This window comes from Curcuma longa, chromosome 13, assembly GCF_044706935.1.
Source record: "Curcuma longa cultivar G26 ecotype Majalengka, Jawa Barat chromosome 13, ITB_CL_G26_1.1, whole genome shotgun sequence".
NCBI lineage: Eukaryota > Viridiplantae > Streptophyta > Magnoliopsida > Zingiberales > Zingiberaceae > Curcuma > Curcuma longa.
In genome coordinates, this window is record NC_133873.1 from 5,403,272 (window position 1) to 5,418,973 (window position 15,702).

The following is a 15,702-nucleotide window of genomic DNA, read 5'->3' on the forward strand; positions in this document are numbered from 1 at the left end:
TTTATAATGAATTAAAATATGATGATTTGACGTGCTTTTCGCTTTTGGCTTGAATATTTATTATTTATAAATATGCCTTCGTTCGTAGTAATTTTTTATAAATAAAATAGCGATCATCTAAGGATATTTTCCAAAGTTAAATTATTGATTGTTTTATATTTTAATTTTCTAATCTGTACAATATTACTGTTTTAATTATTATGTTCTAACCTTTTTCATAGCGAATATTCCTACTTTATGTAAAAAAGAAAAAGTAGAGATTATTATTTTTAAAGTAAAATTATAATATAAAGAAAATAAATGGAGCATCGTAATTTCCACGCTTAAAAAAAAAAAAAGGAGAACACCACGCGATTCTTGATGTTTCTGGCACTCAACCACTGACCACTACCCCGGGAAGGCGAAGAGATTTTGACTTCTCCAGGAGACGGAAGACGAGGTCTCACCTGGTTCAGGTTTTCTGCTCTCTTTCTCTTTTCTGGCGTGTATCTCATCTTTGGTTTGCGTTTTTTTTAGTGCTCAACATTTGACTTCAGCGTTATCTTCTCCGCCACCGGGTCTTCTCGACGAGAAATTTGAGGTGCAGATCGCGGAAGAGAGGTATTTGGGAGCCCTTTCTTTCGGTGCTAGTGTTTCTGGTACGCGTGCAAGCGATCGAGCTTCCATGACGGAGATATTCTGGCTCGGATCGGTTGTTTCTCTATAAAAGATGGCATCTTTGGATACTAGTCTATTGCGCTCGCCCACCACATCGCTAATGTCTTCTCCTCTTCGAATTTTCTTCAAGGATGCCGGGTATGAGGTTCATGATTTGGTGATTTCCTTTAAAACGTTGACGTGCCTCTAAAATTGAGGGCTTTATTACGTTTTCATCTTCTTAACTTGAATTTCGTGGCGCAGGCGCGTCTTTAAATTGGATGAGCTTGGAGTGGAGATTATGAGCATTGCCTTACCGGCAGCCCTTGCACTGATGGCTGATCCCGTTGCTTCTCTCATTGATACCGCCTTTATTGGTCACATAGGTATAGTTGCTCTGAACGTCTGTTTGCGTCATTGCTCACTCTTTGCGCGTAGATTTATGCGCATTACTGTTGTCATAGTTTGCAAGATTTTTTTTTGTCTGATTGAAATGAGCAAAAATGTTCCTTGATTTCCTATTTAAAGAGTACCAGCCACTGCATCTTGAGTACAAGATCAATTGAAGACCCACAGGGCAATCCCTACTCCCTATTCCTTTAGTACCGAGCTGTGGAGGTCCTGGAAAATCTCACAGCCATGTTTCCTTCCTAATGTATATACACCAGTAATTTTAGAGCTATCAAAAGTTGGTAACACATGCAAATTTCTTCTATTACATTGGTAGTTGCCAAGGTTGGTCTTGTTATTCAGCGGGGATTTTCACCAAAATGGCTGCATGTCTTCCAGGATTACATTATGCAGTCCTACGTGTCTCTCCTGCCAAATAAATAACTTAAGTATGACAATTTCTTAATATATGGACATTGATGCTGAGTATATATAGCATGCACGAAGGCAACATCCTTCATTACCCATGATGATCATTTATGCTCTGACCCTCTTTCACTTGAACAAACTTGATCCATATAACCCAACACAACAGGTTATTGTCTTCACATTAGGGCAGTGAAAGGATATGATTTTGAATTTCAACAGCATTCTTGATCTCATGATTGTGATTATGAAGAGAAACTAATAGAACGACAAACTACCTAGGAGTTTCAGTATGATAAGATGGATGATTTTTTGTTCATGTCTTAAGAAATCATCGAGACTTATAGGCCACAGTAATATTTTGAAACTCTTTTTATTGTCTCTCTTTTGTTCATTATTTTTTTCTGCTAAACTTGGTCTTTTGGGTTCACAACGAATACATTACTAAAAAGTAAAAACCACAATGTGCACAAAGATATGCTCAAACTGGGGATCAACCCCATCCCTCCACACTTAGATTCACCTTCACCATCTTAGCGAGTTTTTGTTAGGATAGTTTTTTCATTTCATGAATGTATGCATGCAATTTTCCATGAAGTTGGCCATTTTCTCAGGATATTAATATTTTAAGCCTATGCTTTAATCAATGCTACTATTTATTACAGGTCCAACTGAACTTGCAGCTGTAGGTGTGGCTATTGCAGTGTTTAATCAAGCATCAAAAATTGCTATCTTTCCTGTTGTTAGTGTCACAACATCCTTTGTTGCTGAGGAGGATGCTGCAAGCAAATTATCAAGTGAAAATGTGGAGCACAATGAGTTTTTTTCTGAAGATAGTGAAATGAAGGAACTGATATCTCACAATGGTATGCAATTCCTAATGTTTGGTATTTTGTAATCATTGATTTTTTTCACAAATTAAAAAAAAAGACATCTAGGATACAACATTAGGTGTGAGTTCCACTTGGATTGGTGCATACTCAATCACCTTTTCCACAGGTTATGATGAGCAACTGCAAGCCTCATCCTCATTCTCTGATATTGACACAGTTGCATTTGGCCATCGAAAACGCATTCCTTCAGCCTCTTCAGCATTAATAATTGGAGGGATACTTGGTCTGCTGCAAACCCTGTTCCTAGTTTTGGGAGCAAAGCCCATTTTGAACTATATGGGTGTGAAAAATGTATGACTACACTTCTCCTTTATAACCTTCTGTTTTGATCTTAAGTTTTCCTTTGTTTTGGCCAACTTAATTACTAGTCCATTGTTCTCAAGGTTTTCTATTGCAAACCATGGTAGCCTTGCTGAAAACATTGTTTAAGTACTGTTAAGTGTCTTAACAACTTGGAAATTGGTGATTATATAAGCGTTATGGTTGTTTTTGTTACTGCTAGACAGCGAATTCATGTATTTCAATGGCATACATAGTATGTCTTAGGTGAGTTGTTGAGACAAATAAAGGATGTGCATGTATGCACATGCATGTGTTTTTGTGTGTGTGTGTGTGTTGGGGGGGGGGGGGGGGGGGGGGGGGGGGGGGGGGGGGGGGGGGGAGGAGGGAGGAGGATTGAGAGAGTGGCAAATTAGGTAAATTTGTACATGAGAAGGATGAGAACCAAGGTAATAGGTGCAATATATTTGTCTTATCTTTAGAGTCATCTTTTGTTAAGGTCTTGCAGAACTCCTGTAAATTTGCCTCTTAAGTGCTAGGTAACTCTTCTCCTTTATCAACCCCTAATATCTAGTTGTAACTACCAAATTAGATGCAATCCTATTTGAAGTATCAATTTCCATGTTTTGTTTGAATTGTTGCTATACAATAACAGGGTATGTTTATCAACAGGATTCTCCTATGATGACACCAGCATTCCAATACTTGACATTGCGGTCACTTGGTGCTCCTGCTGTTCTCCTGTCTTTGGCCATGCAAGGAGTATTTCGTGGATTTAAGGATACAAAAACTCCTCTGTATGCAACTGGTGAGATATAAATGTCCACCCAACTCACCAATGTTGTACCATGTTTAATTTGGAGTTTTTTTTTTCTCTTTTTAAGTGTTGTCCTGCATTATGTCAGTATAGGGGCTTAGCTATACCTCTAAAGCTGAAATTTACTTCTTGTTTGCTGCCGACCTTAATCTTCTACTTATCTTTTTCAGGGCCATTGTTTTATCTTTACAATTTATCTGCCTTTTGTGGTCCTTGTTTCCTATCTCTTTTAATTTTTATTTAGATAATTATTTTTTTCTCCAATATTATGCTTCTAAGGATGTTTTATCTTTATTGAAAACATTTTTTTGAATACTTCTTTGGAAGATTTATTGTTAGTTCATATGCAGATTGGTTGCCTAGTTTTTAATTTTTAGAATGATATTGTTTCTCAAAGATATGGTTCATCATTTTGTCTTGAGACCTCTAAAGAAATCATTGATATTATCTGCCAAATGTATTTATAGGTCTATTTGGTCGTTGCACTCTTGCACAACTTCTCCTGTATACATGGGACTATAATCATACACTTTTTGATGGTGTTATATATGCTTCAATTAAGTTATCTTTTTTGTGTCAGAATTTCATTGATTTCCAGAAAAATATTTTAAAATGGAAAATTGGGAGGCAAATGTAGGCTCCAAATCATGACTAGTCATGGGATGCAGCAGGTTTCTTTCTTCATGCTAGAGATATGTGTATCCGATTAAGTTTTGATATATGTAGTTGAGATGTATTTTCCTTGTGGCTTGAGGGTATTTTCTGTAGCTGTCATTGAATGATTATCTTGTATTAATTGAGAGTTTGTAGTTTTTTAATATAGTGAAATCATCTTCTTGTTGGAATGTTTATGTTGTCTTTACTTAACCATGGTGCTGATGAATTATGTCAGTGTCAATTCTGATTCAGTTAATGTGTTCTATGAGTAACAGTCAGTGTCATATACCTAACAGGAGTATGATGTTTTGTTAGAGAGTTAATCATATTGATAATATTATTTTGTTCTCGGCATCCTTCTGGAGGTGATATTATTCTGAAGAAGATTAACACAGGTAACCACGAGTTTGAGCATTACTTGAACTTCATGTAGTGGTTTTGGTGAAAAGGTGGAGAAAATTTGAGACAAGCTTAAAAACAGTGGTATCAGAATCAGTTGTGATCCTTGTTCCTAATAGATGCATGCCAGTACTCATAACTGGTGCTGATATTCAGGGGGAGGAAGGGGGAGGAAGAGGAAGAAAAACAAAGGAAGAAGATGCACATGCAAGTCCTGCACTTCTCATCCACCATTTGCCTAGGGCTTGTGATTTCTAATGGTCTGTTCACTTTAGAGGAAGGGTGCTGTGATAGGGAAGGTACTGCACGGTCTTCCCTATCTGCTGTTTTCTTGGAAAGCTGTTGCTGCAAGAAGGGAGACTCAATTTCAAACTCCATGGAATCAATTGTTCCAAAACCCGCCCACCAAAATCATACGGGAGTGCTAAAAAGAGTTAAAATGTAAAAACTAGGGAAAAGTGAAGGGAGAAACAACAGTGCTGTAGTCAATCTCAATGTTGTATTGTTTGCAGTAGTGCTATGGGTGCCAACGAAGTGCAACGTGATGGTGGTGGCAGTATAATCAATGTTCTCAGAGTGTCTGTTTTTACAGTCTTCTCTGAGTGATTGGTTTTTATTACTTGAAAAAATTGGTTTTTTGCATTTGAAATCTTCTTCCTTCTCGCAGTTTTATTCTCTTCTATTTTGGAGTTTCCATGTAAATCTAATGTGCTTTTATTGTCTTCAGCCTTTTATGTTCATGTTTATTCCACGTGATTGTACTTGAGATTAATCTTATTGTATTTGCATGTATTTTGAGTCTAGCAGCCTATGTTTAACTGTGTCTATTGGTTAAATACTTAAATTGGATGGCTGGGGCTCTTCTTTCTCTAGAAAATTGCAAAATTAGTCTCCTTAACAGTTCCCTTCCATCTACACATCTGTCGACAACTGTAATGGTGGTTTGTTCACATTCACTGTGTGATGATGGAAGATGGACAAATGAGAGGGTGCATGGAATGTGGGTAGGATATAGTCTTGTCTTGTTCTTTATCGATCAAATAAAAAAAAAATCCCATGTTTGTGTATCCATGGCTGAAAATTTGCACATGGATTTACTGATATTCTAGAGTCTTGCTACCATAAGAATTGAGCAAAAAATTTGTTTCAAGTTGGTACTATAGCACATAATGTTCCACCAACTTAGCAAATGTATCCCTTTTTTCTCTATTGCATGTTGCAGTCATGGTAAATTTTTTGTACTCATCTACAAATTTTTGAAATTTTTGGTCAAAATATCACCAACACCGAGAAACATATTGCTGTGATCTTTTCCAACTGTTAATTTTTGCGGATGAAGTACCAAGCATATTCTTTCTCCCTAATGCAGTGGCTGGAGATGCAATCAACATAGTCTTGGATCCAATTTTTATTTTCTTTCTCCGATTAGGTGTCAGTGGTGCTGCAATTGCTCATGTCATTTCTCAGTATGTACACATTTTGTCTTCTACATCTGGTTTGTCTTTTTATTTGCATGTATCTCTTGAATACAAATATAATTATTCCTTTTTGCTTTTGTTATGTGCTGCAGATACTTGATTGCGGTAATACTCTTATGGAGATTGCTAAGACAAGTTGATATCTTGCCTCCTGGTGTTAAAGATCTGCAATTTAGTCGATTCCTTAAAAGTGGTAAGTAGTTCCATGAATCCGACTGTCATGTTAAATGTCAAAGTTATCCATTCTCTATTCAGTATACTTATGTCTGATTTTTACCAATTCATAGATTGTGTGTTTTTGAGCCATAATCAACTATTTTGCTTCAATTTGTTACTTTGCAAAGGCAGCTATTGTGTTACTCTTCTGTATAAAGAAGAAATCACTTCTTAGAATTGACTTTCCATAGTAGTTACTCATCCTATTTGCACAAGTACTTAACCTTAACCTCTTAGGCATGCTATAAGTGCTTCTTACTCTTGGTTCTCAAAGGATTGGATCTGTTGGGTGCTTTCTACCCAATTGAAGTCTTTGGAGCTACAACACAATTTTTTGTTTTTTTTTCAGGTTTTCTATTGCTTCTACGTGTGATTGCAGCAACTTTCTGTGTAACACTAGCAGCTTCAATGGCTGCACGGGAAGGATCAGTTCCCATGGCTGCATTCCAGATATGCTTGCAGATTTGGCTAGCAAGTTCTCTTCTTGCTGATGGTTTGGCTGTTGCTGGGCAGGTTAGAAAACAACTTTAACATATAATTCTTCCATTTTGCATTTAAAAATTACTACATAGCAGAGCGAACATATTTTGCATTTACATTTAATTCTTCCATTTTTTTTTCTTACTTACACGTTCATTTTGTGTTTCTTTTATTTTCCACTTGATTCACTGAAAAAGACTTGTAACCTGAAAGTTAACCTTTTTACAGTTAAGTATTGCCAATGATGCGATACAATAGTATTGCCATTTTGCATTATTTAGCAATTAACACAGAAAATTGATGGGTGCATGGAGCTTGGTGCATTGTGATATTCGGAAGCGACGAGTATGATATTTAATAATCATGCATAATAATCTCTGTTGTAGTAATTTATATCCATACATAGGTTTCATTCTGTTTGTGCTTTCCTATATGCTGACCTCACACGAATTCTCTCCAAATGCCATTATACGCACCTGCTATTTAATTTGCATGGCATTCTGTAGTCTCGACATAGAAATTGATCCTGTTGATTTTTTTTTAAAAAAACTACTTTATTAGACAAATAAAAAAATATATATCAAAAGAGAAAGAAGGATTTGTGTTTGTTGTTTATTGACTTTTAGAAAAATCTCCTAGACAATGGTCTTTGACTGTAACAATATCGTTTAGATATATGGTGCCAGTGATAAATTAGAGGTGGACTGAGGAAAGAGATGAAAAAGAAAAAGATAACACAACTATATAGTTAAGTTCAATCTTTATTTTTCATCTGGAATGCTACAGTTTGGATATCATCTGGTGTGAAGACAAACTATATAAAAAACATCATTAAGTCAATTTTAACATGCCAAAGGGTGTCGAGAGTTAACATGAAATTATACTTGTTGACACAATTAACACAATATGTGCCGAGTAGTATCAAGTTTCAATATTTATTGGAATGATACATTTCAACCATTTCGCATGACATGGTACGAGATTTCAAACCATGCATTGATGTAATATATTGAAAATATAGTATGTAGACAACAATCAGTAAAAATATGATTTATCCATGTGCTATCTATCCTTAGTTAATGCAATTGTATATGTGACAACATTTGAGTAATTTGAATTTAAATTAGGTTGACGAGTGCATCTCAAACAGTTAAGTAATCTTGAGTTGCTGTATTTCCTGAAATGCCTTTAGGGTTTAGGTAAAGCTGTAGTAGGGTTATTCTGAGTACTTGTAATGTGGACCAAGATTGAAAGGGTCGAGCTATGCTGGGCATCATCATGAGCATATTTTATCAATTCATCTTCTGAGAAGAACCAATATTGGCATGCGACTAAAGAGACTAGGCTAGGAAGGAACCTTAGTTCCACTCAATTGAAGAGGTGAAATCCTAGCATCGGTGGAACTCCTTAACAACGATGCCTCAAGGTGAGCTCCCTCCTCTCTTCCTCCTTCCTGTCCTCTTTCTCCTCTTTCCTCCTCTTCCCCTCCTCTTCTACGTGGAATTAGGGTCGGTGTGGGAAAACTCATAGCCATCCCTCATTGTGAGTCACGACTCACGTTTATACCTAATCTTAAATCCTAATTGGAATTTATATAATTTATTATATAATTTATAGTTTATATAATTTATAACTTAGTATAATTTATATAATTTTATAAATTTTTGTATAAATTTATAACTAAATATAATTTATAACAAACAAGTTAGGGCTATGTCAATTTATTTGTTATAAATTATATAGTACAATATTGAAACTGTATTTTTCGGTCAGATGTCAAACTTTGACACGGCTCAAGACTTTAACCTTGAAATGGACCAACATCAAAGGAGATTGTAATTGAGAGTCTTGCTTAAAAGTCACTTGAAAAATAGTCTCCAAATCTCTCTTTGTCCAATTGACACAAATGTGTTTAGGCACTGACATTTATCTTCATTATTGTGTTTTGATTTGCCTTCCTTTTTTGAGGAACATGTTCATCAAAGATTGCTTCTCTATGCACTTCTGTTTTGCATGCTTCTGTTTTGACAGCCAAATAGTGTACATAAATTTAGATTTAAGTTCTTAATTTTTCATCATTTGTATCGGTAACTTTCCAACCAAAGATTTACAGATCTGGACAATTTGCTTGGTTACTGTAGCACTTGACCTCTACTGTTGCAAACCAATTGCAGTTGGAGTGGTTCATGAAGTAGCAAGTGGTTGATGCTGCATCCAACTAAAATTTCTTGAGAGATTTGAATTGGACATCATGCATCAAATTCTTTTCATGATTATACTTCTCATCCTTTCTTCCATGCCATTCTATTGAGAGATGTTACACAATTTGGCGGCTAGTGTTTCACTATCTTGACAAAATGAGTTTGAGTTTGATGCTGCAACTTTTCAACACATTGTCAGTGAAAACTGCCTTTTGTGCTTCCCTATCTGTTTCTCAACTTGACTTTCCACACAAAAAACCTTTTGAAGATATTACTTATCCTTTATAGAATGCACTTGTACCTTCATCAAGGAGATGTAAGCCTTATCTCGCTCCTAGTAGTGAATGAAACTCTGGTTTGCATGTCAAAGGTGCGATGTTCACAAGGTTCCATCTTCAGAAGTATTTGAATCTCGACAAGTCTCCTTTTGTTAAGAATTGTTATGCCCTGTTGCTGATGTGGATCAACCTCATCTGTGACATCCTTGGTGAAGTCTTCATCATATCAAAGTTCATGAAGAAAATGCCTCATCACTATTCACAATTAATTGTCGGAGATTTATTCATTTAGGAGTTTTCATGGCAGTAAATCCTCTTGGCTACTTTAAAAACACTTTCACCAATGTGTAAGCATACCAATCGAGAGCCGATAAAAAAATAATTTTGTTGTTGATTGAAAACATGACATACCTCAATTAGGATTCAGAATACATGATTGCAGAGTCAAACCTTAGAGCACAAGCATTGATCAATTTCTCTCTACTTTTCTTATTTGTTGTTTTTCTTGCATACAAACAAAAGAGCCAACTATGCATCTGGTCATAACACCTTGGAGGTTTCCCTCCATTTTTTTCTTAGTCAAGTGGGATTAAAGCCATCCTCTTGAGTGATGCATGAAGACAATTGCCAAAACATGCATGTCTAATTTGAGTTGAGCACTTGAGCAGTTCATCAATTTTCCTGTCTACTGTCCTGAAGAACTTGTTTGACTATGTCAATTTTGCTTCCTGATGCCTCTTCCTAGTTTTCATTAAGGGGCACTGAGATGGATCAGCCTTTTTGCAGGCAGTACTTGCAAGCGCATTCGCTAGAAATGATCATACGAGAGCAATATCTTCTGCATCACGTGTACTGCAGGTACATTTTCTAAACGCTCAATGTTCACGCTTCATACCTCGGATGCCACAGTTAATTTATATTGCGACTTGCAGTGGGGTATGGTTCTAGGACTTGTCCTATGTGTCATACTTGGGACTGGTCTGCAGTATGCATCAAGATTGTTCACAAAAGATACTGAAGTGTTACAACTCATTCATACTGGAATCCCGGTATCTGATTAACTCATTGTTGCAATAATTATGCTATTTCAGTTAGAAATATTGTGATTTGGATATTAGAGGCAGCTTCCTGAACATCATGCAGTAGTCTGTCTCGCCTTAAGATTTTGCTTGTAGTGCCTCGTAAACTCTCTGTTTTTAGAAATCTAATTTCTGCTTAATGTATGCCATTCTCCTTTCAGTTTGTGGCACTAACTCAGCCAATAAATGCTTTGGCCTTTGTCTTCGATGGTGTCAATTATGGGGCGTCAGATTTTGCATACTCTGCATATTCCATGGTAAATTATGAAAACTTCAGGAATTCGATACAATGCTAAAACTTTCATGCTCCATCAGCATCTGACTGTACTTCATCTCAGATTCTGGTGGCGATAGTTAGCATTGCATGTCTGGTTGTCCTATCCTCTAGTTATGGCTTCGCTGGTATCTGGATAGCTCTAACGATCTACATGAGTTTGCGAATGTTTGCTGGTTTCTGGAGGTAACCCTGAGCCTCTTATTACTTTATTTTAAATGTCTTTTACATTCCAATTTTCACTGTAGACTTTTACACTATCAAATGTCTGTGTCATTTCGCAAGTGTTGTTTTTAAATATCTTTTGATGTCAGATATATTAACAAGGGTGAAATTAGGACGGGTCAAGGTGGAATCTACCTCAATTGATTCAAGTTATGAAAAAACGGAAATCAAAATCTATTTCAGAACCCCTAGAATCTGAACCTATGGGAAGAAATCCTGGATTGAAAATTCACTCATTTTGGCCACAATTGCATATTAAGGTTTTTAATTTTGATGAAGAAGCATTCATCTTGAGTAGGCTTGGTAAATGCACTGCTTCTAAGTTCGACTTCGCGTCAGTGGGAAAATTTCCTCTCGCCTGAAAAAGGTGCAACCTTGCAAGTAAGGAATTCAGTGAAAAATGAGGGGAGAAACATCCACTCGTAAGCTTCGTATGCTAGGTTTGGTTCATGAAATGGAATCGATAGGAAATGCATAGTTATCCTATGAATGGAATTAGAATATACATTCTTGATTTAGTGACAATGTAACTTGCCCGATTCATCCAGTCCGTTCAGCCTACTCGTAAGCTTCTTATTCTTCAACATCTCTATCGAATAGTTATCCCTTGGCATGGAGAATGGAATAGATAAAAAGGAAGATTAAAGAATAGCAACCTCATAGGAATTTCTATTTCGAGTTTATATTTACTAAACAAACAGATAGCATCTTCATAAGGAACAAGATAGTCATTTTTGCAAACCAATCCCACCACACCGCTCGATAGTATCTCGGAAAATTTTGAACTTCCAAAGTAGGAAATGTATGTTAGATGACCAACCCAAAGCAGAACCAGCTGGAGACACTGCATGTTTCCTGGTCAATCTGCGTGTTTGTCATCATTTTGCCTTCGGATGTCACTCACTCACTCATTCACTCACTGCTTTCAGCTTCAACTGATGCATGGTCCATGCATTTACTTGTACTACTGAAACTTTTCTTCAAAATTGATCGACAGGATCGGAGCAGGGAGGGGACCGTGGACCTTCCTTTGGAGTTGTTGATCTGAAGAACAGAAAAGAAAAAAAAAAAAGTAAGAAGAGAGATTCTAATTCCCAGGCATAAACTGAAATTGAATTGCAATTGCACAAGTATTCTTCTTTTTGGAAAAGCTACTTTCATCTGATTATACTTGATGTAGAGAGATCCTTAAAATGTTTATGATATGTAGCATATAAAGTGAAACAAAAGCTGCTGATGGTAGCAATACAGATGCTTTTAGTGTAAATTTGTTGATGATGCTAAATGAAGTGTCACAAAATTGATTTGTACAATAGTAAATTTTACTTGCATACATTTTTAGCATATAATTAAACTGCTGCAAGTAGATCAGTTCCATTTATGTGGTGCATTAATAAATATTATTTTATATTCAACACTTAAATTTCTATAACATTAATAAGTATTGGGTCATAGAGTGTTTAAGCTTGTGACAAATACAATAGATGTATTTTTTTTATTTCTTATGGTTAAATCAATTTTTTTATGTAACTATTTATTGTAGATTATTATTTGATATATTATTAAATTTTATAGAATAGACTGTATCCATTATATCATAAAAACTTATAACAAGAGAAATGTAATTAAAAAAAATACATGACTAGTAATGAGGAAATTTAAAACTTTTAAAACATGTATATGATTGTGAACTATGATTATTATTCCAAATATTATTTATAATATGTTAAAATATTAATAATTTCACTATGCCTTGAAAACTATTTTTATGTGCTTGAATGAATTTTGTGTTCCTTGATTTTTTTTAATAAAAAGCTAGAGATAAATTTTTATAAAAATATTAAAAGTCATTAGAGGCGGCTAATGAAAATGACAACTAGGACTTTTCACTACAATTTGCAAATCTTTTCTCACTTCCCCATTTGAAAGAAATAAAGTTCAAAAGCTTGCCACCAGTAAAGAAAAATTATCCTAGCATTGTGTGATTTTATATAGCTACCCAATTCCATTAGAAAATTTGAAAGAAAGAATTTTCTTACAACTCATATATTGAGTTTTTTTTCACCTTTTTTTAAAATGATGTCGAAATATATACATATAGAAGAATGTTATGTTGTATATTCGTAAACACATAATATATATATTTTACTTTAACTTTCATTACATTTAGCTTAAATATTATATTCTAAATTCTAAATCTTAAATACTATACCTTAAATCTTAAATCTAAAAATTATACTAGTGCTCGCGAGTGTATAACATAAGATGTGCAGCATATCAAATTCTTATATATATAAATATGTCGCCACCTTATGTTGCGCATCCATGAGCATCCAATATAATTTTTTAAAAATTCTTTTTAATATTTAAGATTTAAGATACAATGTTTAAGATTCAAGATTTAGAATTAGGGGTATAATATTTAAGCTAAATAAAGTAAAAAATTAAAGTTAAAAAAATATATTAAATGCTGTGTAAGATATCATTTCTCTCTATATATTTAAATATAAATATATATTACACTAATTTTATAATCAAAATATTTTTAAATAGTGATTTAGGAGTTTGGACTAAATCTACTAATTTTGACTAAAATGATCATATTTTTTCTTGTAAAATAAAATTTATCTTACACTACATAACTAATATCACTCACTCTCTGGTCCTTATTTAAAATTTAAAATTTGAATATATAACTCATACAACAATTTCAATTAAAATTACTATATGAATTTAGTGATCATATACTATTTACATAAATATATTTTAAAATAAACGATCATATTGTACACATTAGAAAAGGACCACCGTCTGATATTTACCATATTTTCATTATGCTTTTTGAGTTCGGACAGCTGCACGGCGACGTCAAAAGGAGTGCAGTTTCAATCTTTAGCAATGCGGCCCATCGCAATCCAAACTATGACCTCACCCAGCACGCAAGACGCCCACACCACGTCACGAGCCATCCAACCAAAAGCTCTCCTTCCTTTATGCCAGCTGTTGTCCACGACAGCCAACCCTACCAATCCAAACCCCAAATTACCCAAACCCCAAATTACCCTAATAAACGACACCCAACCAACCCCAATCCAAACCCCGAAATTATTCATAACCCTAAACGACACCCAACCCTAGCCATCCAAACCCCGAAATTAATAATAACCCCGAAATGATTAATAACCCTAAACGATACCCAACCCTACCAATCCAAACCCCAAATTAATAACCCCCTGAATGCCCCCCCAATCCGCCGCCAATCCAGACCACATCCTTGTCTGGCCACGCGTCGCTCATCCACGCATTCCGCCAACACCGTCGCGCCGTGGCGTCTCCCCTGTTTCGGCAAAAACCGGGACTAGACCACCGCCATGGAGCCCTCGTCGTAGTCGTCGTAGTCGGTCGCTCCACCGCTTTCTCGCCGGGCGCATGGATTGATTCTGATCGTCTCCGTGATCAGGCGGATTCTCGTAAAAGATGCTGTCGCTCGCCGACTGTGCTGCCGTGGCCGATCGCTCCCTCGGTCGGTCTGCGCGGACGGCGTCGCCCGCGGCCTCGCGGCGATCCTCCACCGTGTCCTGTGAGCTGACCGACTCGGTCGTCGACTTGCAGCTACGTGAGCTCGCCAAAGCGCCCTCCTTGCGGTTTCACTCTTCGCCGACCTTCGGCGAGTCAGCCGCCGAGCTGCTCGACCTCTCGCGGGATTTCTCCCACCACGGTAGTTTTGACTGTGACGTCTCCGGGGAGCTCCGGCGGCTGGCGTCGATCCCTCCCGACAAGGCGGCGCCGAGCGCAGCGGATTCCCTGACCGGTGAGATCGAGGCGCTCATGCTAGAGATAGGCGACATCGAGGAAGCGTCCATCGAGAGCGTGGAGCCGTTGGTTAAGGCATGCTTGGAGGGACTGGTCTCAACGTCGACGGATACAAAGCGTACGGCGGCGGCAGCTATACGACTCCTGGCGAAGCACCGGTCCGATTTACGGGTGTTAATCGGGGCGTCGGAGGCCATACCGTTGCTGGTGCCGCTTCTGAAGAGCACGGACCCGGAGACGCAGGAGACGGCGGTCACAGCGCTTCTGAACCTATCTCTGGAGGAGGAGAACCAGGGCCCCATTATGGCTGCGGCCGCCGTCAAGCCGCTGGTGTACGTTTTGCGCACGGGGACGGCAGTGGCGAAACAGAACGCAGCTTGCGCGCTGCTCAGCCTATCGATGGTGGAGGAGAACCGCGTCACGATCGGGGCCTCCGGCTCTATTCCGCCGCTCGTGGCGCTCCTCGTCGGCGGGACGAGCCGGGGGAAAAAAGACTCCCTAACGACGCTCTACAAGCTGTGCTCGTCTAGGCGTAACAAGGAGCGGGCGGTCAGGGCGGGGGCGGTGTCACCGCTGCTGGTGCTGGCGGGAGATCACGGCGGGGGCGTGGCGGAGAAAGCGCTGGTGGTGTTGGGGAGCCTGGCGACGATACCGGAAGGAAGGAAGTCGATCGTGGACACCGGAGGAATGCCGGTGCTGGTAGAGGCCATGGAGGAAGGGCCTAGCCGCGGGCGGGAGTTCGCCGTGAACGCTCTGCTCCAGCTCTGCGCCGACAGCGCCACCAACCGGGGTCTCCTTGCCCGAGAGGGCGCCATTCCGCCGCTGGTGGCGCTCTCGCAGGCCGGCACTTCTCGTGCCAAGCAAAAGGTATCTCTCAACAAAACTAGTCACCATTCCAATCCAATCATTCTAAGCTTCAATCCAGTCTCATTCACTCTCTCCATCAATGAAGGCGGAGAAGCTCCTTGGATACTTACGGGAGCAGCGACCGTGAGGAGCGCCGCCGCCGCTGGACGGTGAAGGCGACGGAAAAATCTCATCTTTATCGGGCAATCATCTACTGTAAAAAAAAAAATGTTGGTGATTTGGTTTTCTGGCGTGTTTTCGGATTGCAAACTTGTTCTCTGAACTCATTGATTTATTCATCAATTGTGAAGCGTT

General features: G+C 38.0%; 2 protein-coding genes across 5 annotated transcripts; both read left to right on the forward strand.

The window, feature by feature from the left end:
• Nucleotides 1-357: 357 nt before the first annotated feature.
• Nucleotides 358-12,061, forward strand: LOC141844154 (protein DETOXIFICATION 42-like). 4 transcript variants are annotated; one of them, XM_074732174.1, is made up of 14 exons: nucleotides 358-439; nucleotides 537-795; nucleotides 901-1,022; nucleotides 2,118-2,318; nucleotides 2,452-2,636; nucleotides 3,297-3,432; nucleotides 5,867-5,963; nucleotides 6,068-6,168; nucleotides 6,541-6,704; nucleotides 9,937-10,008; nucleotides 10,083-10,199; nucleotides 10,391-10,486; nucleotides 10,568-10,689; nucleotides 11,726-12,061. In XM_074732174.1, the coding sequence occupies exons 2-14, from the start codon at nucleotides 710-712 to the stop codon at nucleotides 11,769-11,771; spliced, it is 1,545 nt and encodes a 514-aa protein (XP_074588275.1). In that variant the 5' UTR covers nucleotides 358-439; nucleotides 537-709; the 3' UTR covers nucleotides 11,772-12,061. The 4 variants fall into 4 exon arrangements, with proteins under 4 accessions (XP_074588275.1, XP_074588273.1, XP_074588274.1 ...); XM_074732172.1 differs by having other exon boundaries at nucleotides 375-455; XM_074732173.1 differs by having other exon boundaries at nucleotides 381-439; nucleotides 517-795.
• Nucleotides 12,062-13,975: 1,914 nt separating this feature from the next.
• Nucleotides 13,976-15,686, forward strand: LOC141844374 (U-box domain-containing protein 14-like). The gene is made up of 2 exons (XM_074732432.1): nucleotides 13,976-15,408; nucleotides 15,494-15,686. Exons 1-2 carry the CDS (start codon nucleotides 14,206-14,208, stop codon nucleotides 15,533-15,535), a joined length of 1,245 nt encoding a protein of 414 aa, XP_074588533.1. The 5' UTR covers nucleotides 13,976-14,205; the 3' UTR covers nucleotides 15,536-15,686.
• The last annotated feature ends 16 nt before the right edge of the window (nucleotides 15,687-15,702 follow it).